General features: G+C 43.4%; 1 protein-coding gene across 1 annotated transcript in view; it reads right to left on the bottom strand.

Moving 5' to 3' along the window:
- Positions 1–1,874: 1,874 nt before the first annotated feature.
- Positions 1,875–23,291, bottom strand: part of LOC138491329 (mucin-2-like) — a 129,183-nt gene continuing 107,766 nt past the window's right edge. The window contains exons 5-6 of the mRNA XM_069617788.1: positions 8,471–8,532; positions 1,875–2,339 (exon numbers count right to left, since the gene is read on the bottom strand). Of these exons, the coding sequence (XP_069473889.1) occupies positions 2,336–2,339; positions 8,471–8,532 (66 nt within the window). The 3' untranslated portion in view covers positions 1,875–2,335. The remainder of the gene's footprint in view (positions 2,340–8,470; positions 8,533–23,291) is intronic.

Here is a 23,291-nt window from a genome sequence, read left to right as displayed (position 1 = left end):
CAGGGGCCATGGAGGGTGTAGAGGGAACACCTGGGAGGACCCACACGGCCAAATCACATGTAGCATTCCCCAGCACCACCGAAATACACGTACCCTGCTGAAATCACGTGTGAATCTTCCCGCGCACCTCGGAATACACGTACCCAGGCTAATCGCGTGTGGAACTTCCATCGCACCCCGTAGTACACGTACCCAGGATAATCGCGTGTGGGACTTCCCGCGCACCCCGAAGTACACGTACCCAGGCCAATCGCGTGTGGAACTTCCCGCGCATCCCGAAGTACAGATACCCAGGCCAATCACGTGTGGAACTTCCCGCGCACCCGAAGTACACGTACCCAGGCCAATCGCGTGTGGTACTTCCCGCGCATCCCGGAGTACACGTACCCAGGCCAATCGCGTGTGGAACTACCCGCGCACCCGAAGTACACGTACCCCGGCCAATCGCGTGTGGTACTTCCCGTGCATCCCGAAGTACACGTACCCAGGCCAATCGCGTGTGGAACTTGCCGCGCACCCCGAAACACACGTACCCAGGCTAATCGCGTGTGGCACTTCCCACGCATCCCGAAATACACGTTCCCAGGCCAATCGCGTGTGGAACTTCCCGTGCACCCGAAGTACACGTATCCAGGCCAATCGCGTGTGGTACTTCCCGCGCATCCCGAAGTACACGTACCCAGGCCAATCGCATGTGGAACTTCCCGCGCACCCTGAAACACACGTACCCAGGCTAATCGCGTGTGGAACTTCCCGCGCACCCCGTAGTACAAGTACCCAGGCTAATCGCGTGTGGGACTTCCCGCGCACCCCGAAGTACACGTACCCAGGCCAATCGTGTGTGGGACTTGCCGCGCACCCCGAAGTACACGTACCCAGGCCAATCGCGTGTGGAACTTCCCGCGCATCCCGAAGTACACGTACCCAAGCCAATCGCGTGTGGAACTTCCCGCGCACCCCGAAGTACACGTACCCAGGCCAATCGAGTGTGGAACTTCCTGCGCACCCCGAAACACACGTACCCAGGCTAATCGCGTGTGGAACTTCCAACGCACCCCGTAGTACACGTACCCAGGCTAATCGCGTGTGGGACTTGCCGCGCACCCTGAAGTACACGTACCCAGGCCAATCGCGTGTGGAACTTCCCGCGCACCCAGGAACACATGCACATGCTATTTTTCACACAGCGGGTGTCCGTGTTTGTCAGTACCCCTTTGCACCTCATTTGTCCTAGAGGGCCACTGTATGGACCATTCATCATGGCTGTATATGGGTGCTTTTTGTTATCGCACATTTTGGGGCACATTTTTTTCAGGCGCAGGGACGCTACCGCCTGCTTACTTGTGGCGTACTTGTTTGGCCCTGTGCGCATCTTTGACCGTGCGCTGGTTTGCCCTATTCGATTCCATGAATACGGGTTGTAGGCGAGCGTGTGGGCGTTCCGCGCACTTGCCTCCTGTACTTCCCCCGTGACGCCCATATTTTCACGCGTTGTTCCCCATTCCGAGTGTTACGCCCCGTGTTCCGCCTACTTTTGTGATGTGCGCCGCGCTATGTGCGATTTCGTAGTGGCCGTGGCGCACGCTGTTGGATGACATGTGTGCCGGCGTGCGCGGTGCACAATTTCAGCGCACATCCAATGTTTTTCTCGCGCACGGACTTCCATGAATCGATGTGCGCTGGTTTCCCTGCGATTTTCGCACTTGCACTGCGATTTTCGCACTTTTACTACGAATCGCATGTTTTGGCACCTCTGCGCGGGAATTTTCCACGCACATTAATTCCATGAAACGACCCCTTAATGTATCTGTGTACTGAAATAATGGATAGCCACGATACCAATATAATACCAAACCCAATCTGAATGCAAGGAGTGATTATTGCTAAATTACTTTATTTTTGGTAGTAAGAAAATACCGCTAGGCCCCAAATCTACACAAAATACCCTACAATGCCCAACTCCTTGCATTTCAGCTCCAGTGATGATGATACTCAAAAAGCTGGGATTCCTTGAATGCCGACAATGATCTTCTGAAATTTCTGAGAGTGAGAAAGAAAGAGAAATGTCTTGTTTGTTGCTGGGACCTCGCTGCCTATGGCTTCATCACCTTGATTCCAGGATATTCAAAATCCCACGCTTCAACCCAGCCAAGCACTTGAGCTTCCTATCTAGCAAGCTCCGAGGTTTTAATGAGAGGCTGTGATACTATTTTCTCTTTCCCATGGGAGCCACCAAAACAGAAATGGTATCCGCAATAGGTAGTTGTTCCAATTGTCTTTCATTGAGTGTCTTGTGGTGAAATTGATTCCTTTTCAAGGTCACCTTCTTAAGTTCCTATCTGTTGAATAGATAAGAAATGCAAAAGAGATATGATATTAGTGTACATATCAGAAGTGCTCGCATGAAAAATCACAATCTCAGCATGATACTTTTTATAAACACATCTTTGGATAGTACCACATATTAATGAATTCTCATAATCCTAGAGTCTCCTTAGCTGACTTTGGCAAGGTTTATTGAAATCATCAAGAAACAATGAAACCCCATCTTCTCTATTTAAAATATAAGACAAACCAAATTAGACAAACCAGATAATAACCCCACAGGTAGCAGGTAATAATGCAGAAAAATATATAGTCAACACTCTTATTCTCACAATGCATAGGCGGAAGCAGGCTACCCCTTCTTTAGCACTGAAAAGGATTTAAAGTTGCACGTTATGCAAACTGAATATCTCACACATCATCAGCATTAACAACATTAAACATATATTTATTGTTTTTTCGTAAAAAGTATTATAATAATACAAAACATACACCGTTCATATATAAATCTAAATAACATCTTTAGAAATAAATTGGACGAACATATAAGGCAAGACAACAATGCTTGTGCCCAGGGGTTAGTACGCCACTGTGTGTCTATATGTTTCTAAAAAAAGCCACCAAATAAAGGGGAATGATTTTGCATTAATTTGTAATAGTCAATGCCACACATGGCACACCTAGTACATTAGACAATGGATAGTAAATAATCTTTCAGCCTAGTCGAGCCCTTTTCGTGAGCTTCAAATTATTCTAAAGTATAATGGTGTGGTAATTGGAAGGGAAATGTGTTGTCCTTTATTTGGGAAAACTAGTCTACCAATGACATTATGTCTTGGCCCTTCTGTTAAGATACACTTCTCACAAACATCCTAACATGGCCTTGTCATGGGCCTTCATCAGGACGATAAACCATATTTTGACTGCTCCACAATAAATGCAGTGTTTGTATATAGGTAGTATACAGAACTGAAGAGAATCTAAATAGAAAGCTTGCTGCAGCATAATTAACTTGAATTAAGATCTATGGATGGAACAATGCATGATTACCAAGCAACTGGAGATCCAAAATTTTTAAAGTCATGAGTTTCATCCATCATAATGGTGATTCACTGAGGAGCATGCTAACGGTGGTGGAAATCATGCTGTATGGAAGATGAATGAGGAGAAAGAAAATGTAAGGAAGATGGAATTGTATCATTTTACCCAAAGGCAATGCCACCTAACATGTTCATAAGACAGCATAAAGCATTGATGTACCTAACATGAAAATTCACATAAAAGATCAAAAATACAGAGAGCTTTGATGCATGGATGCATTTCAAGTTATTGCTTGAAAAGTGCGAGCCATATATTGCAGAAAATCTCTAACACATCTCTACAAAAATGTTCTCTACCCCGTTTGGTCTGACAATGCCTTTCTCGATGATGAAGGTAGATAGAAGACCTCAACCAAATTTTAATTTGTGATGGAAGTCAGAGCTTGTTGTATTAGGGTACTTTTCTTTGCCACCAACTTTGAGTGTCTTTAAAAATGATGAGGTGGCCTTTTATTCTTCAGTATGTGGTGAAGTTGCACAGCTGTTGGTAGTTTACTGAGGCTAATATATGAAGAGTCTGTAGTATCCGCTAGCACACTGTATGTGACTATGACCTGCAACAACATTGCATGGCAATAATGGGCAAACAATGGCTTGAACCTCCCTAGGAATGTGTCCTCGTCCACTTAATCAATAGCTAAATTGCCATGAGACAGATTATAAATTGAATGGGTGTGTCCTATCATTGCGAGGATGCTAATAGGATGCCTGGATGGCATGTGGATGGCGGAGTGTGCCTCCAACTCTGCTCATTGCCCCGTGAGATAGCGGACTGCATTGGCACTTGAAAGTGTGATACCATCTGACATTTTCTTTGGCAATGTGTGGTATCCTGAGAGTCCAATTCTGGTTGAAGTGTTAAGGTGTCTAATGCCAGAAAGATTGGTCAGAGATAACGGAGAAAGGTGTTGACAAGATAGTCTAGTTTAACAAAAGCTACGTATGGCCCTTTGAATATGTGACCTTAAACATGGATGGAATAACCCCCATTGCTCCCCAAAGATTCAGTCATCACTGTACTAGGAAGCTCCAGGAAAAGGACTGAAGTCAGATGCAGTATTACCCAGCTTCTACATCCTATAATGCCTTATATGGCAGGCTGTACGTTGCATAGTACTGTGAAGGAACTGATGCTGGTGCTGCTTAGGACACACTACTTGCAACTGTGCACTAATTAATGATCTGGCAAGGTGATAAAGGGATGACGAGGAAAGGCATACTGTGGTGTGGTGCAATGAAAGCTAATTAAGTCCCCAAGAGTGGCTCTACAATAGCACGTATAGGAGCATGACCTAGAAATAGTCATACTGGTTCAGTTTGGTGGATAACAGAAGAGGTAGTTATATCAGAGACGATGGGCCATTGGAAATACATACAATCACAAATAATATGGATGGAAGGCTTCAAAGTAGCTATAAGAAGGCCCATTGTTCTAGACCGCTTTCCGTTCTGTTGTATACGATCCCAAACATTTGATTATAGTAGGGGACAGACACTTGCAAATCAATCTTGGTCTTGACATCAATTGAAGCAGTTCAGTACAAACAACTAATCCTCTTTCTCCATGCATATCTACACAAGCAAGCCAAGACATATTCTGAAATTAATGGGGCTCAACAGAAAGATGTAGCTTGATTCTCTAATCATAATTATGAAGCGACCAACCCCTGGGCACACCCTCTCAGACTTTGAAGAAAAACTAAAAACCAAAAAGTGATACATAAAAGGCTTTGAAATATTCATCTTGTCTTCAATTGATGAAGGGAACCTTCTGAACATTGCTTTTAACTTGTCTCTGCTATTGCAGAAGCGGCCCAGCTTGATGCAAATGATGTGGCATGTCCCTACTTGCATTGCCTAGGCAACAATTTGCATTTCACTGATAAGGCAGGCCTAAGAAGGCTAAAACATGCATCGGGTTGTATAGGTTGCAAATGTGACAAATACTAATTTGCATGTTGATGACCCATTGTGGTCTGTTTCAGATGGGGTAACGAATGATGGAATGGATGAGGCCCGGATCAATTGCCAGTGGTAACGTTTAATAAAACATATTCCTGTCAAAACCTTTGGTGTTTACAAGGCATGCTGGGACATGGTGAGTGATGCCAGAACCACTAAAGTGAGAGAAGTAGGATTAGTAAGTAGTGGCAATTTATGGATCATCAAACACTTTACATGGTCGGAATATTTTAAAGCAGAGCACAGAAGCAGAAACCTGGGGTCTTCTTGAGCACACATTGAGTATGAAAGTGACATCATATAGAAATGTAGTCCACATTATAATATTGAAGCATGTACAGTAGCGAGCATGACAAAGGGATGAACAAAGCATGTGCACAGCATGAAGAATTCAGTGAAATAATATGAAACACATACTGCCTGCTAAGAGACTAAACATAAAGGCCCTATTCCTAAGGAGAGCCATCTATGGCGCTGCCAACATTAAGAATTGGCTTAGAGCTGGTCCATCACAGAATAATTTCAATCACACAACCTGGCCTAGGCTCTTGTGTAAATTCAAAATTCTGAGAATTCAAAATAAATAGATGAGTTGCAAGGTTTATTTGTACAGTTGACTAGGTATGTACAGGATCATAAATGGCAAATTATCAATATATATGGCACATGCTTTGGATAAGGAAATGGTGAGCTCGGTGCCAAGGGGCTGTTTGGGTTTAATATGTAATCACTATCCCCAAAACAAAATGTGGCGCATCTATCAACGAATAAGTGGAATGTCTGGGGCTGATAGATGCATGACGATCGGTACAGCCTCATCGCACATACGTCTCATCGGTCCATGGCTCTTTCTCGAGGGCTCTTTACTAGTTACTGTTATATGATCTAGCAGATGTGCGGGAGAATACACCATAGTGGCCCATACCCATTTCTAGACTTGAACTGATGAAGCTAGTTTTTATAATCCCAAAATGATGAAGTGCTATGGGTGGATTTGTGGTGTATGCCACATGCTCGTAGTGTCCTGGCATTCTTGTCAGCTATATCTGATTGGCCGCCTTTATGAGTTTGGCAGCGAAACGGCAGTAAATCTGCTGAATTACTGCCTAACTCGATTATGTTATCGCCTCTTGATCCTGTGAGTTTACCAGTGGTGAAGGGTGGTTTTAATCCCCATTTTTGCAGTGCATAGGATTCTATGTGCATTTTGGCAGAATTGCCACGTGAATTAATTCCGCAGAGCCACTACCTTAATTCCAATTCTATTTATCTTAAAATTAAGGATTTATCTTGAGAATTATATTGGAGGTAAATTCTCCACTTTAAGGTCAAACTCATATTTTGGTGGTGCCGTAATTCCATTACTGTGAAAGAATTTGAAGGTACTAAAATTATTGCCACAATTATACTAGACAACCAAACTAGTGATTAGGCCATTTTGTACATAAGAATTGTTTGTCTAACTTCAGAAGATGGTTTGTTAAAGAAAAGGTAGAGTGAGTTTTCAAATTGAAAATCTGCACTGGCAGCGCTTATGCAAAAAATGACTCAGATTTAAATGTGTTAAGGTTTACAAGTTAAATTGACGTCAATGGTGTCAGTGGTGAGAAAATATTCAACAACTGAAAGATCAGACAAGCCTCTACCTTGGCTCTTCAAAAAGACTAATGATAATAAGGGCATTGAAGGAATTAAAGGATTAAAGACAGAATGAATACAAGGTAACAAGGGCATTCATGTGGTGTTTTAAGCACAGTAAAATCTTCTAAGAGCTTGTACTGTTGAGTAATTTCAATATTCACAGATGGTAATCAAAGATATCTGGAAAGAGTGAGCCAGGAGCAGATTTCATTACATAATCTGGCATTGTTACAGTAAAAGAGATCATATGTGTGGCTGTTTAAATGAAATGTTGGAACATTGTAGGTTTGACGCTCCCTCTATCACTAACCGAGGGTCGACTCAATACCAAATAACCATTGATTGGTAACTGACACTTTTCTTAAGAAACCTAGCAATGATTTGGCTAAATGTTTTCCAAACAGATTCACAGCATATTTTGAAATTGATAACCACAGATCAGGAAGGATGTGTCCTCTTCAGGTCCACTAGCAGTAACTGCTGGAACCCGTAACACATCCTGTACTCACTTACTTTGGCATCAGCCACTCCACAAGAAGATCATTGTCTCAGAGTTGTGGTCGTAGTTGACTCAAACAATCAAGAGACTGAGGTTCAGCATTTTTGCATAATGTGTATTATGAAGTGGAAGGATTTATGAATAGTGAGGGGAAAGTAAAATGCTTCTGATATCACTTTAGAGAACATGCAGTATTGGTGATAACATTGCTTTATTATTTAGGAATTTAATGTTTATGCCTACCAATGTTTTCTTTAACTAATGTTAATCCATAATCATTAAATAATTTGGCAGACATGAACCCATGGATAGCCCTGGGCACTTTAACCAGAGCCATTTTAAGGTGGATGCTTATTTTCCCAGGTGTGCATCTGTATTACCTTACTGCACAACAATATGCAGTGAAATACACAATACAGACCAAAGCATTGGTCTTGAACGATTTACCTAGCCGACATTGACAAAGGCAGATTTCTGCCATTCACAAAGAAATGTGACTGCAGAAGAGTATGGTGTTAATAGTGAAGACATTTCACTTATAGGAGGTGTTGCACATGTGTTTACAGTTACCAATGCAGTCACAATGGGGCTACCAGCACATGGTTTGCTATACTGAAATCCTCACAAACCCAAGCTCTGTATAGTCCAATAGTTGTGACGTGGGCTGTCCATTGGCCCTTACAATCCTTGCTAGGAGTAGACTTCAGAACTCAGTGATGGGATTAAGAAATTGGGGAACCTGATTGTAGCGTTTGGGAGACCTCTCTCCGTTGGATCAGTTCCTCACTGTAAGAGGTCTGAATAAAGTAATCACTCCCTCCCTAAATGAGTAGACACATTTCCAGATTGGAGGCCCATTGGAGATAGATTGGCAGAATAGAAGCAGATTTCCCAATCATAATGCAGTGTTTCAGGATACAAAGGTGCAAAGGCTGATACTGACCTTATGGGATGGAATTGCTTAATTCTGATACTCCCAGTTCCAATTGAGAACAACCTTGACATCTGCAAAGAAATACATGTACAATCATAAGTCTAAGATATAAAATCAGTAGTAAAATAAGATATAAAATCAGTATAAGATATATAATTTGATAGCATCTATAGTAGTCGTGCACTCCAATTTTTTCAGAGCATGCTATCTATTAATGGATGTGGTTATGGATACAGGTCAAATGTCAAACATCTGTATATAGAGAAGTTCAAGTAAAAAAATGTGTATATTTCCTGCGTACGTATATTATATATTGAATAATGTAAATGTATAGGTTATAAGACTTGGGATACACACACTGTATGCAGAGTTTTAACTGATATTTATTGAGATGCATACGTTATATATCACAATAGGTATTTGCAAACTAACATACGTACAATGTATACTGAGATGCAGATACAGTTTATTGAGCTTTTGAGATGATTAACATATATATCAACATGCATTTGTCATACCCTGGAATACAAAAAATAAGTACTAAGATCTATATACTGCAAAGTTAAAGGCATGTGCAACTCAAGTATATGTGTTTCTAGGTGCTATTTGTGAGGTATTAACAGAAGATGGTATGGTGGTAACGGGATTTGTAGAACTCAAACTATCGCCTTAAAAAGGCATGTTGGCTCTAAGAATGAATGATGTTGTCAATACAAGACACAGCAATGAAACATGAATTTAATGAGGGAACAAAAAATGTGTTTAATCTCTTCCTAAACACCAAATGATTCACATTGAGGCAGGCCTGTGTTGGCACTGCATTCCAATGTTTAGCTGCCACCCCGCCTGGATAGCCTAAACTTGGGCCAGAAAGAAGCCCAGCCGAGGTGGAATGGAGTAGACAGCTCATTGTAGTGAACAAACTTAAGTCCATTAAAACGAGGAGCCTGGTTAAAATAAGATTTGAGAACCAAGCACAGAGCTTTAAACTGAACCTGTCTTTCTACTGGTAACCAATGCAGTGTTTGTAAAACTGCAGAAATGTGTGCTCCACGGCCCAGATTGGAAATTAGTCTAGCTGCGGTGTTCTGGATAAGTTGCATTCTGTGAATAGTAATAGTAATAATGTAATCAATCACACGTAAGCTGGATAATGTAATAAATCACACGTAAACTGCATCACAGAACTCCAACAGACGAGCAATAACGGCATTGATTAGCAGATTTGTGTGCCGAAAACTATAAATCTAGAATCTAACTAATCTAAGAATCTTAATAAGGTTAGCAGATGGAAGAAAACACACACTAGAGAACATACTGAATTGATAGTCCAAAGAAAGACCAGGGTCCAACCAGACCCCAAGTCGATAACTTCCTGTTACTAAGCAGGACATGGTCTACGAGTGGGTGGGGCAAAATGTATCGGCCCATTGATAAAGTACTAAGGTCTCTGGATTGTCATTATCCAAAGAATGTAATGGGGGATGAGAGAGAAAGAGTACCAAATTTCTATTTTCGGGATGTTACACGTATGGCGATTTAAAAACATCCCTTTACTAAATTGTTCCAAATATTCTTTGTTGAGTATTCTAAATTGAAAGTCTGCTCAGTATCATTAGTGTAGATAAAAAAGGACCTCCTAAGACTGAATTAAATTTAGAAAAAGACTCATTTGCAGTTAAAATGCTGAGCGAGGAGACCTATGTAATAGCTCAAGTATCGTTTTTTTAGAAGATTCAAAATGAGACAGGATAACCGATTGAAACCTGTCATTAAGAAAGGAGGAACACCAGGGTAGTGCTTTGCCTCTGATACTGAAAGAGTGGATGCATGTTTTAAGAATGGAGTGGCTGACGGTATTAAATGTGGTGGAAAGGTCCAACATAATCAACCATCCCATCCCTCCATCATCCACCATGGTTCTGATGTCATCAATCGCAGCCACTACAACTAATTCCGAGCCAGATTGAGCCCCAGTCGGAGCGTTCTCCAGGACGACATGCTCTTCTACAGAGCATTGCAGTTGGGCTATTATCACCAGCTCCATCAATTTGTTTGGATAAGGGAACAGTGAAGTAGGGCTAAATTTAGCCCAATCTCTGGGATACAAGAAGGGCTTCTTCACTAAAGACGCCACTGCAGAGACGTTCAGCTGGTGTGGAACAAGACCCAACTTGAAAGAGCTGTTAATCACTTTGCAAAGAGCTTGCACCGTGAGAGATTGGACCTTCTTATAAACCTAGATGTACAGGGTTCATGAGGAGAACTGCTTGACCGATGAACAGCCATGATCGCCAAGCAACACAGATGCAAAGAAAGGCTGAAAAGAAGTCAATGGCCCTCATTACGACCCTGGCGGAGATGGGTTTACGCCAGCGTAATGCATGGCGTACCTCTCCGCCTTACTACGACTTCCCGTAGCGCCATGGTGATTTTTACGCCTGCTTTTTGCAGGCGGAAAAATCCATGGCGCTACGGGACTCGTTGTTAATTACGCCACCGTAATTTACGGTGGCGTAATTAACGCCTTCCCCACTCCCATTATACCCTATGGGGCAAAAATGGGAATGGGGAAGGGTAAATGGGGATTGGGGACTAACCGCCCCGCCAAGGTCGGAATGGGGCGGTAAGTCCGCCAACCCCCATGGCGGAGTTGGCAGCTCTGCGCCATGGTCCATGGTGCAAATTGCACCATGGATCTCCGCCAGGGTCGTAATGAGGGCCAATATGTCAATAGGCTTTATTTTGCCTGAAAGTAATGTAAAAATAGTTGACTGTAATTAGCTGAGGAGGTTGAACCCAGCTTGCTTTGGTTTTTACAGATTTTGTCAAAGAAGAACTGGGACACATTTTTACAGAGAACTCACAAAGGGATAAAAGAGCAAGAGTAAGAGTAAGAGCACTATATGAATAAGCATTTTCCTACAATAACATCCCTGTTGTTCATAAACAGATTTAGTATTTAAATCGTACATTTTGCATGAAGGTTGGGAATTGTGTTAGCTAAGTACATTTCAAAATGAATTCAAGCTGATCTGTTCAGAGCAGGAAAAATGGGGTGCTGGCTTTAACTAGACCAGAACTATCAAATATGCAGTCCAGGCCATACCCTGCTGAATGCGTGGGAAATATCAGAAGTTATGTCAAGCCTAAATTCGACAAAAAGTCAAGCAAAAGCTTGGCTTTAGCATTATTAGTGTTTTCAATCCAAAAGTTTTAAAAAAAATAAGACAGGCTGTGACTGTAATGTCTTTCAGTGTTCCTACATCTACATCTATAACTTGCTGTCTATATCCCCCCCATTCGCTTACGAGTGAGGAGTTCCCTATTTTCACTTGTGTTATCGGTCTGTGTTAAGTGATAAAGTGCCTTCAGCGTTCCCGTTATTGTGAAGTGAGGTCCGTATGGAATGTGTATGTATCTTATTGGAATGAACTATAAACATACATATATATATATATATATACACCTCAGCACATACAAGCACTCTGACTCTCAACTATATCACTGAGCAGCTGTATTGTTCTCTTTAAAGATTTTGGTTAAAGCAGAAGGTTTACTCAAATAGGCTCACTTCAATGTAATAACACTTTTTTAATCTGCCAATAAAATACACTGGCCTATGTGTCTAAGTGATAAGTCAAGTCCTAGGTGATCCACAAACTTGCAGTTAGGGGTTCCTTGAAATATTGTGGATTCATTGATGCATATAAATCAATTCATTATTTTATTTTTAAATGTGCACTTCGATCTAAATTGACAGGATGTTTCCATAAGGGAGTTTTCACTTTAATTTCTACACACTTTGTTTAATTCAATTCTTTGATTAACCCCATTCTCTTCCAACAATGTAATTTCACTGCTTCCTGCTAAATTAATCTTGAGGACTATATTACCCTTTGTTTTCTGATTACTTATTTCTCCTATAAGGTCCTTAACAGTCTGTAGGTTTGTAATTACGGCATCTATTTTGTGTGATAGGGTTGCTATTTAATTGTTCAATTGTTTGCACTCACTACAGGGTGACCTCCACTTTTTGGGGGGTTGAGTTCTCTGCGTGTTTTGATTTTTTCCCTCTCTTGCCCCCTATGGGTTTGAGTTTTGATTTGTTAGATGGACACGGCACTAGGGTTTTAGAACGATGTCTGCTGCTGCTTTTTGCTTTCGGGTCAATATTTTGTGTTTGGTGGTGTATATGTTCTTTCGATATAGTAGTTAAAATATCAAAGTGATTTGCAATGGTTGTATTTTTGGCAATAGCGAAAGCTTTCCCTCTTTTGTGTTATCGTCCAATTCTTGTTCATAGTAGGGTTCGGCTTTACCATCCTATCTTGTCATAAAAGAGTGCACATCCCCCCTTTTGTGGATATCAACCAGAATCATGTATACTTTCCCTCCATATTGTGAATCATTTTTTGATACATAAAGTAATCTGAGATTCCCTGCCACGTCATCTGGTATTGCCTTTAAGGCATTCGTGTTTTCTGGTGCCTCCATGCATGATTGAAGCCACAGTTGCATTTTTTTGTAACAATAAAATCTAATATGGATTGTTTAATCCTCCCATTTTAAAGGCATTGCATGTTACCTTTTGTTTGTCTTTTACTTTATTTTCCTTTGACTTCTGGATTGTCCTGGCTGCAGAAGTATTCTCACCTCCTGACAATTTTATATGACCAGCTTAAAGAGCCTCTAATAGGGATTCAATTTACAAAATTAGATTATTTGCCTCTGTTCTAGGTATTCAGATAATCATTGATTTTTCAGTTGATTGTGGTATGGGCAAACTTGGACTTGCTTTACGTTTAGCCATATTAAACATTACAACATATGTTATGCAATGCCTAACATCAAACACTGCAAGGTAAATATATAAATATGATGCACAGTAAAATATGCCAATTGCAATGGCTACCAATTAAAAACTCATGTGGCAATTTGCATAGGGAAAATAAAAATAAATACTAAACAATAGATAAGAGCATAAATAATCATTACAAATGTGCAATATGTATAATTACTAAGTGTAGCATCAAGAGAAATGCCCAGCTGGCTCAATGTCACGCACATGTTGTCTCAGCCCCTACATTCACAGACCCCTTCTGGTAGGCCGCTGTTTCCCGGGGTTGGCCCCTCACGAAACACCAGACAGCACACCTCTGTGGGCATCCTGTTAGTCACCTGCAGCATCGGAGGTCTGGAGGCACACCACTGAGATTCCGGGCGAGATCCCATCACTCATGGCAGCTTCCATGGTGTTCGTATATGCGAGTGACGGGGCAGCGGGGGCCCGTTGCAGCAATGCGCAGGAGGAGCATCTTGCGAGAGCAACAATCACATGACATGGCGTCTCTCCGTCTCCATGTCAACACGCTATGTTATCTCATCACGTGATGCTCACATTAAGACCACGTGACCATGTAGCCATGTAATCAAACAGCTGTTTTCCCGGCTAACGTTGTTTCTCAGCTGATCTTTCGGCGTTTGGTGTTCTGGACCCTTGGATTGTGCTTCGCTGTGTTTTTGTCCACGGACTATTTTCTCTGGATATTCTTTGCTAAACCCTTAACTTCTACGTCGCACCTTGTGATTCTCTTGCTTACGACCACGGACTGCTTCACAGACTGTTTGGGAATTCCTTTGGATCCTTTTCAGCTCGGACTTAGATCCTTGAACTCTTGCTTCTGGAAACCACGTACTTCATAGAGTCTGGCCCCCAGCCTCTGTCTCAGCATCACTCAGGTGCTGCCAGAGAGCTAACAGGGCTACTCTTACCATCAGGTATTTTCCCCTCTCTGTGTTCCATTTAGCTTACTGAGGGAACAGGGATACCAATTAGAACACCTTGACCATCTACATATTCTACAGCTCTGCCCAGTCTTCCATCTTCTGGTAGGTGCTTCTATTTATACTACTTATTGTGTACTATAGAGAATTGTTTTGTCCATTAATCCTAGCCTGCCCGTTTCCTTACAGCAGCCACTTGGAGGACCTGGTGTTCCTGTTCCTGCCACCTGTGGCCCTAATCCTCGAACAGCGAGTATCTTGTATCTCGCTGTTGGTTGCTTAGGGATGGAGGTATATATACTCCACGCTACCCTCAAGTCTTGACACTCAATGGGTTAGGCCAAGTCCATCTTCCACTCTTCTGGGCTGCCACTAGGGTCTCACAACCTAATTTTGGATCCTCAGTTGTTTCTATGCTGTTGGAAATAATGCCTGGAAGCAAATCTGACAGGGTTGTTCGATTGTCTTAGAAGGTGTCTTTCTCCCAACCCTCCAAGAACCTCCTTGTGGGCTCTTGTGTTAGCTAGACAAATTAGTTAATACCTTCAAAGTGCACTAGTGGCAAGATAAAATGCTGAGAAGCATGCACAAGAAACGTGAACATTTAGCAAATAGGTTTAGTCAATCACAATGTTTGTGTATCCCTGTGTATCCACTTGATTTAGCCGCAGTTCTTTTATGGTGGAGAGAGCAACTGCTAGTTACGGGATACTGGGGGCATGCCGATTTGCTTGGCTGGATTTTTCTAGGCTGTCTCTATCACCCCAAGGCCTCTCTCTTGCTAATCAGTTAGGTGGCTGATTGCTTACTTAATGACATTTGATAGGGTTTGAGGTTTTGTAAAGTGTGAGTACATTGTACGTACAATTGTGTGCACTTGGCCTTCACATTTCGGTTTTTCTAGGCGATCAGCACTGTGTACATCAGGTTGGTCACTCCCCTTACATTAATTCATATTTCTAATTGGCCTTCCTGCCACATATTATGTCTTCCCAAAGGCAGCTTCCTGTTGCTGTCTTGTTAAGCAGGGATTGCGAAAAAGTTCCAGAAGAATTACCAATCGATGTAGGTTACAAAATTGGAGTACCGGGCCATCGTGAACTGGGTCCAGCGTGATTACCCTAACGGTGCTGTGCTAAAAGGAAGAGAACTCATATATGGTTCTCTTATATGGCTTGAGCAGGTGAGTACTGCATGGTCCTCAGAGCCCCTCCTGTGCCCCCTTTGGTAATACCTTTGGCAACTTTGCCCCAGTGCGTCTAGCGCTGTTGTTGTCTCTACCTCCTCACACCCTGCTTCCCTTGCTGTCTGCCTTCCCTCCCGCCTCCCTGCCCGCCCCCCTCCCCTGATTAGCAGTGTGCTGTCTCATCGATTTCCCATCCTGGCCGAGCGGGGTGAGTGCACCACAACTTTCATGCATACCTAGCTTCCCTCCTGGGCTCTGTGTTTCTAATTACTGGAGAATGTGTTATTTTCATTGTTTCTCCTCCCAACCCGCTCACCCCCCCTGAGTGGCCTCCCCTCCCTTATCACTCCCCTTCCCTGGGCAGCCTCTGTCTGGCAGCCCCAAGGTGAAGGGGTGGCTCCTACTTGGTGGCTCCCTGTTGGTATTTGCAGGTGTCCGCAGGAGACGCCAGCTACCAGTCACCTCCCCTCTGACTGCCCTGCTTACCCCCTTCCACTTACCGGCGGTTTAATTCCCCCGTTGTTTCAAATTGTATAAATCTGCCTGCATCATTACCACAGAAATTGCATTGTGATACCTAGGCCTTTTCTCCCTCTTTAGAATTCTCAAACGTGGGTGGCTTCCACTTGTGTTGTTAATATTTGGATGTATCATTAACACTGAAATTGCATTGTGAAACCTAGGCCTTTTTTCCCTCTTTAGGATTCCCAAACTTAGGTGGCTTCCACTTGTGATGTTAATATTTGGCTGTATCATTACCACTGAAATTGGATTGTGAAACCTATGCCTTTTCTCCCTCTTTAGGATTCTCAAACTTAGGTGGCTTCCACTGGTGTTTTTAAATTTGGATGTGTCAGTACCACTGAAATTGCATTTTGAAACCTAGGCCTTTTTCTCCCTCTTTAGGTCTCTCACAAATTTTCTGAGCTCTCATCCCGAATGCTGTCGTCTTGTCCCATTGCTCTACTCTCTTGCCTATTGCTGTCCTGTATGTGTACCCTAGGGTCCCCTCTCACCCTCCAATTTCCCTCTTCTTCCACGTACTCTATGGTGCTCTCTGTCTCTCCTATCTTTTTAAACTGCTTCTCTATTGACTATCCTGCTCTCCTCACTAAATCTGGTAGTAAGATGTTTAAAAAGGACATCCTGGTCTCCAACCCAGACTTCCCTATCGCTGACACCTACACCAATGCCTCCTCCAAGGAAACTCTCACTGACATCCACTTTGTCGTTCCTTCACCAGGCATATGGACCCCTCATATGGTCTCTGTGCTCTCTCCTTTCTCCTATACTCCCTCCTGGCCTCCTTCCATTCCTCTAAGGTCATCATTAATGTCTACTCTAATGGGACCGTCTTGGTCCAAGGCCCTCAGGCCAACCTTCAACTCTTTGATAGACGCTTCCCGCATCTCAACAACTTCCTTTCTTCTCCTGATGTGCCCTCCGCCCTTTCCCTGACTACCTCGCCTCCCCCTTCTGCCTCCTCCTTGGATACCTTGCCTCCTCCCTCCCTCTCTGCCCCCTCTCAGGCTCCCGCTACACCTCCGAAGGGCGTACCTATGATCTGTACCCCTCCCTGGAAATCCTTCAAGGATGGCAACCTTCACCATATTGCCACTCTAAACTCTTGCTCTGCTGTCAAACACTCCTCTGATATCTGCCACCTTTTGGAAGAATTTGCCCTTTCCACGCTCCACTCTTCTATATCTGATACTCTTGATATCCTTGCCCCTGTCATGAGAATCTGCCTGAAGCCCAATGCCAAGTGTAAATCCTGGTTTGACTGAGACCTTGTCACCCTAAAACTCAAGTGCAGGGTGGCCGAGAGGAAATGGCGTGCTTCATGTTCATCCTCTGACAAACTGGCCTGCCGCCTGCTGCAAAGGCACTATCGGCTCTCCATCCTGACCAAGAAGAGAGCTCATATCCAAGCAGTGGTCGAAGTGAGCGGGAGCGGTCGGGAGCGGTGCTCCTCTACTTTTTTAAATTACCTTTTATAGCTCCCATACTTTTATTTTAAAAAGAAACCGTTCCGGAATGGTTTCGTTTTAAAATAAAAGTGAAGGAAGAAGTTGAAACTTGCACTTTCAGTGCACTGCACTGAACGTTCCTTTAAACAAGTGTTTGGGGGGGTGCATTGTGTGTGGGAGGGGACGTGGCGATGGGGTTTGTGGGAAGCGGGGGCAGGCCAGCAGGGAACATAGCTCCACTACTTCTTTTCGTACACTTCGACCACTGTATCCAAGCCTGCGTCTCTGAGGCATCTAACAACTTGGCTGAGCTCTTTAAAATCTGCAAGGAACTGGCCAATTCTGCCGCAGTCTCTACCTCTCCTGTCCCTTCCCAGGCCCTCTGCACGGCACTGGCTTCTCACTTCATTTCTAAAACTCAGGACATCCTGTCCTCACTCTCCTCCGATCTCCTCCCTCCGGCTACTCCCTGCTCTTCCCCTGGCCCTTCTGCAGCCACACCACCACCCTTCTTCTATGCCTTTCCCCTTTTCTCTGCAGACAAGGTTTCTAGACAAGTCCGATCTATGCAAGCCTTGTTGAAACAGGTTCACCCCTGTCCCTCCAAAACTATCAAGGACCACATCGACTCCCTGGCTCCTGCCCTGGCTGATTTCTGCAATCACTCCTCCACCACGGGAGTCTTCCCTTCCCCCCTGAAGCACTCCCTTGTGCACCCTCTTCTTAAAAAACCCTCTGCAGATCCCTCCTGCTCTGCTAACTATCGCCCAAACTCCATCACTCCCTTCCTGGGCAAGCTCCTGGAGAAACTGCCCATCTCCCAGCTTAATCTCCACACTGAATATGTTGACTGTCTTCATGACTACCAGTCTGGCTTCAGAGCTGCCAGAAGCACGGAAACTGCTCTCCTGAACATCTCTGAAGACCTGCTCTCCAACCTTGACTCCAACACCCCATGCGTCCTCATCTTGCTGGATCTCTCTTCTGCCATTGACACTGTCAACCATGCCATCCTGCTCAACCGTCTCCGTGATAACCTGGGTATCACAGATCAGACTCTGGCGTGGCTGACTTCTTTCCTCTCCGACCGACCCTCCCAGGTCCAACTTGGGTCCTTCCTCTCCAATATCTTTGTCTCTTCCTGCAGTGTCCCCCAGGGGTCTAACCTCTTTCCCTGGCTGTTCAACCAATACCTGGCACTCCTTGCCCACCGCATCACCACTCTATGCCCCAACTTCCAGTGCTATGTGATTGATACGCAGCTCATTTTCAGGCTACCCTCGGCTTCCTCCTCTCCTTCCCTCATCTCTGACTGTCGGCCATCCATGAGTGGTGTGCCGCCAATGACCTCTGCCTTAATGCCAGTAAGACTGAGATTCTACTCATCAGCACAACCGCTCCCTCCTTCCCTGCAGCTCTCGGGCCAGCCTCCCTTGACCCTCTTCCTGCTCCCACCTGCAAGGCTAAACACCTCAGAGTTATCTTCGACTCCAAACTCTCCTTCTCTGCTCACATCTCTGACGTCTCTAAGAAGTCACACTACCAGCTGAACCCCCTCAGATGTATTCTTCCTTTCCTCTCCTTCCCCCAGAAGCTCACTGTCTCCAGATCCCTGGTTCTCTCTAAGCTGGACTATTGTAACAGCCTATCTAAATCTGTATGTCTCTACTCTCTGCCCTCTGCCCTCTGCAACTTATCCAGAACAGGACTGCAAGACTTGTCCTTGGCTTCAAGCCCAGGGATCGTATCTCTCCAGGGCTGAAATCTCTGCACTGGCTCCCAGTGGCTGCGAGGATTAAGTTCAAAACCCCCTGCATTGTCCACAAGGCCTTCTGGGGCATGGGGCCGCAATTCTTGCAACTCTCTTTTCCTAAATATCTTCCTTCTCGAGCTCTTCGCTCATCTGCATCCAACTCCCTCAGGGTCCGTCGCTTCCCCAAGTAACGAGTTGGTAGTAGATCTCTCTCTTCCGTAGGCACCTTCCTCTGGAACAGCCTTCCAGCCTCCCTGAAACTTGAGGAAAACCATCTCCTGTTACGGAAGCACCTCAAAACTTTCCTCTTTGCCTCTGCTTTCTCCCCCCTTCTCACCTGCTGAACTCCTGGCAGAAACTGCACTGGTTACCTGGCCACCCTTTCAGATTCTCAGGCCCAGCCAGTTGCCCTCCTGCCCTGCCTCCCTGGCACCCCCTGCACCGGGGGACTGTTTTCTGTATTCCTACAGTCCCTCTACCAACACTTATAGCTGCAATTACCTTGTACTTGCCACCAGTGTCCGTTTTTATTTATTTTATTTATCCAATTATCCCATGTACTGCATTTTCCCCTCTCCCTTCCCCCACGCACTTTTCTTTTTCCCCCTCCCCTCCACTTGCGCGATCTGAATGACACCTGGCCTAGTAGGATCGGTGTTCTGTCCTCCCCTTTGTTCCCCCTCCCTTGCGGCATCGCGCCTTGAAACACTTGTGTATAGGCGCGTTATAAATGCCATATCACATCATATCATATCTTCATCAGCCAAACAGAGTCCATGTGGCCCCATCGCATCTTCACTCCAAACTGCTTCCAAACTGCTTCCAAACAGCACACCGCCTTTGAACAGGAGGCTTGCCACTGTAGGCTGGGTCATGGACTTTTCAAGACTAGGGGCATGGTCACAAGAGTGGGGCTCTGGCAGCCTCCCCAACTGAACAATTCTTTTGAACTGCACACAGCCTTTGCACAGTGGGATTTGCTGCTGCAGGCCTGTGTGACAGGCTTTTCAATGTCAGGGGACATGGTCACAAAAGCGGGGCTCAGGCAGCCTCCCTCACTGAACACTGGTTCCAAACTGTATGCAGTTATTTACCAGAAAATTACCAATAATATGTAATGTTGTTGCCTCTAGTGTCTCTAAGGAAGGTTTCAAATATGCTGCATAAGGCACTTCTTAGTTAAATCCATATGGTAGATGTTCCATCCATGAATTTGTCCTTTGAACGAGAACATATTTTGCGTTGGTGAACCAGAAGGAATTCATTATTAGGATTATGATCAATTCTCTATCCAGTGGTGTTGTGTATATACTCATATGTGAATCGTGGGACGTTAAAGTTGATAATTGCATGGCTGCTTACATAACCAAAGAACCAAAGAATATGCCCTCTTTCAAGAGGTTACAACCAAGATTGACTGTTAAGACATACTTAGTGGGTTTCACCACGAGTGGGCGGTATCCAGGCAGTAAATCCGCCAGGATACCGCTCAATGCAAATAGCGTTACCGCAACTCAGTCTGATCCCGAATTGTGGTGGGGCAGTTAGGGCTCAATTATATTGGGTCCATTGGATACAATCGGCCATTTTCAGCACAATAGCACCCCAGTAACTGTTCCAAAAATGGGCAGAAATTTGGCAGATTGACCCCAGCTCAGAGTTGAAGGTAAATCTCCAACTTTCCACCAAACTCATAGATGGGGGGCAGTAATATGGCAGTAATAGTGTTATGGATGCATTTTTCCCACTCTGCCCAACTTGTGATGAAGCCTACTGAAAGAAAATGGATACACAACCACAAAGCACAACTCAGGGTCCCAATATTGATTATGATCTTTATGTATTTTTGTAATTACCTCGTTTGTTTGTCTATTTTTCTTCTACTTTGTTATGTTCAGATCTTGCTTTTGTTTTTGTTTAAATACATTTTTGAGATATTCGGCCTATATTCAGTTTCATACTCCAAAAACATTTTAAAGAATGTATTTACGATGATTACATTTGTGACCCTTTTGTTCTCTCTCCCCCTTTCTCCAATTCCAAATATTTTAATGTATATTTTAATTTGCATTCCTAGAGTAAGATGACAATATCGAAGAGGAGCCATGCTTCGTTAATGGTACTGTATCATCTATTTAAACACTCCAAATAATGTTAAACAATAATGTATAGGCTGTGTATTTAAAGTCCTTTAACATTTACATGCTTAAAACATGACCTCTCTATCTGTTTCCGAAAACGTATGCATGACCCTAACACAAAATGAAACGTGTCTGCCTGGCTGCATGATGATGGGTGGATGCCCATGTATGGGTGGTGTTTTTCCTAACCTTTCCCAGACATACATTACAGGGACATTTACCATGCATTAATTTATATCCTTTTACAATAATAATGCATATATAATAGAGTATTTTCCTTAAATGTGGAACAAGGTCACAGATCTGCACTAAACTGTATGTAGTTTTTGCACAAGTATTATTATCTTTGAAGTTTGTGGAATGCTGAAAACCTCTTTAGATTCCTTCAATAACAAAGTGCACTCATTATTGCAAATAAAACATTTAAATAAATAAATACATGGATAAAAAAAATATCAATGTTGAAGACTCTGAAGGAAAGAGAAAGGATTCCGGTTTTCAAGCTACTAATGATTCAGTTGGGGAAGGAGACAGGCTTGGCTGCATTCAGATCTCTGTGGGCAATCTGTACCTAACTGGTGTAAGGAATGTATATTGTGGGATGATGGTAGGGGTTCAAGTCACTTCACACCCAACTATTCCCCTTCTCTTCACTCCATCCTTCATTTCTCTTCCCATCTTACTTTATTTGTCTTAGTATAAGCCTGTTTTATTCTTTCAATTATTTTTTATTTATAGTGTGTCACAGTTAATTCACTATAATTACTGTGCTACTGTCTATCGTTCATCTAGTCTTTAGTCCAATCATGGGAATTGGAGGTCAGGCACTGAAATGGTTTAAATCCTTTTAAAGCAAGATACAACAGTTAATTGTCATGGGGATAGCTGTTCAGACTCTATAGACCTCCCTTCTGGGGCCCCCCCAAGAGTCAATTCTGTCTCTTCTATTGTTCAATTTGTATATGGAGGAATTGGGAAATTTGGCTTCTAAGCATGGAGTGGCAAGACATCAGTATGCCGACGACGCCCAACTCCTCTGAAAATGATTTGATTTGATTGAGAGACTCCCTAGTTGACATTGAATTATAGGTATTTCGGTCATTCTAGAAATGGAATCAGTCTAAAATGGAATTTCTGTTATTTTCTCCCTTTTCCCACACTTCAACTGTTCCCAATTCGTTTTGAAATGTTCACCTATGGGCAAATCACCTCTAAGAGCTGTGAAATCTTTTGTTTGTTCAACACACTTTTGCATTTTGGTTCAGTCTTTGGCTTTGTCTCGCATCAATTTTGGTAACTTTGTTTTGATTGGTCTTCCTGGCTGCCTCACGAGAGGATTATTTTTAAACTGCTGTGTGTACTGCACAAGGCACTTTACATGAAACCTCATATTTGTATCGGAAAATTAAAGATTTCAGGTGGACCCCTAGGCCTTTGTAGCCTTGATTCTCTTTGTTTCGGGCGTCATCAGTTTAGACATGTTTACACATCTCTTGTTCTTGTGCTGCTGTTAGTCAGTGGAAATTGTTAGAAAACCTCTGAGCAACGTAGATTCAGAAAAGTACTTAAAGCATGGCTCTGGAACAGAGTCTTTTAATGTAATGTATCCGGTCTTTAACTTTGACATGTTCAGGCCTTTTAGTGTGTTACTTTCGCTGTTGACATTGTATGTGGTTTTATTATATATGTATGATATACATCACTCAGATGCTTTGGCCTTGTTCACACTACAGAAACATTGTTAATAAATAAAAATAAAGTAAATACATCTTTTAACATCTGCTCAATCTGGATGCCAACTTCCCACCATAAGCAAATACAAATGCTTGACCACTGTCTCTCCATCTCTGTCTGTCTCTCTCTTTCTCTTTCTCTCTTTCTCTTTCTCTTTCTCTTTCTCCTTCTCTCTGTCCCTTCATCTCTCTGTTGCTTCTAGGTCGCTCTCTAGAATAGACATCTACCCTGATGAGTAGTTCTAATGCAGAGTCTCATT

Source organism: Ambystoma mexicanum, chromosome 10 (genome assembly GCF_040938575.1).
Source record: "Ambystoma mexicanum isolate Mex_15411 chromosome 10, UKY_AmexF1_1, whole genome shotgun sequence".
Taxonomy (NCBI): domain Eukaryota; kingdom Metazoa; phylum Chordata; class Amphibia; order Caudata; family Ambystomatidae; genus Ambystoma; species Ambystoma mexicanum.
This window is presented reverse-complemented; position numbering and strand designations above follow the sequence as displayed.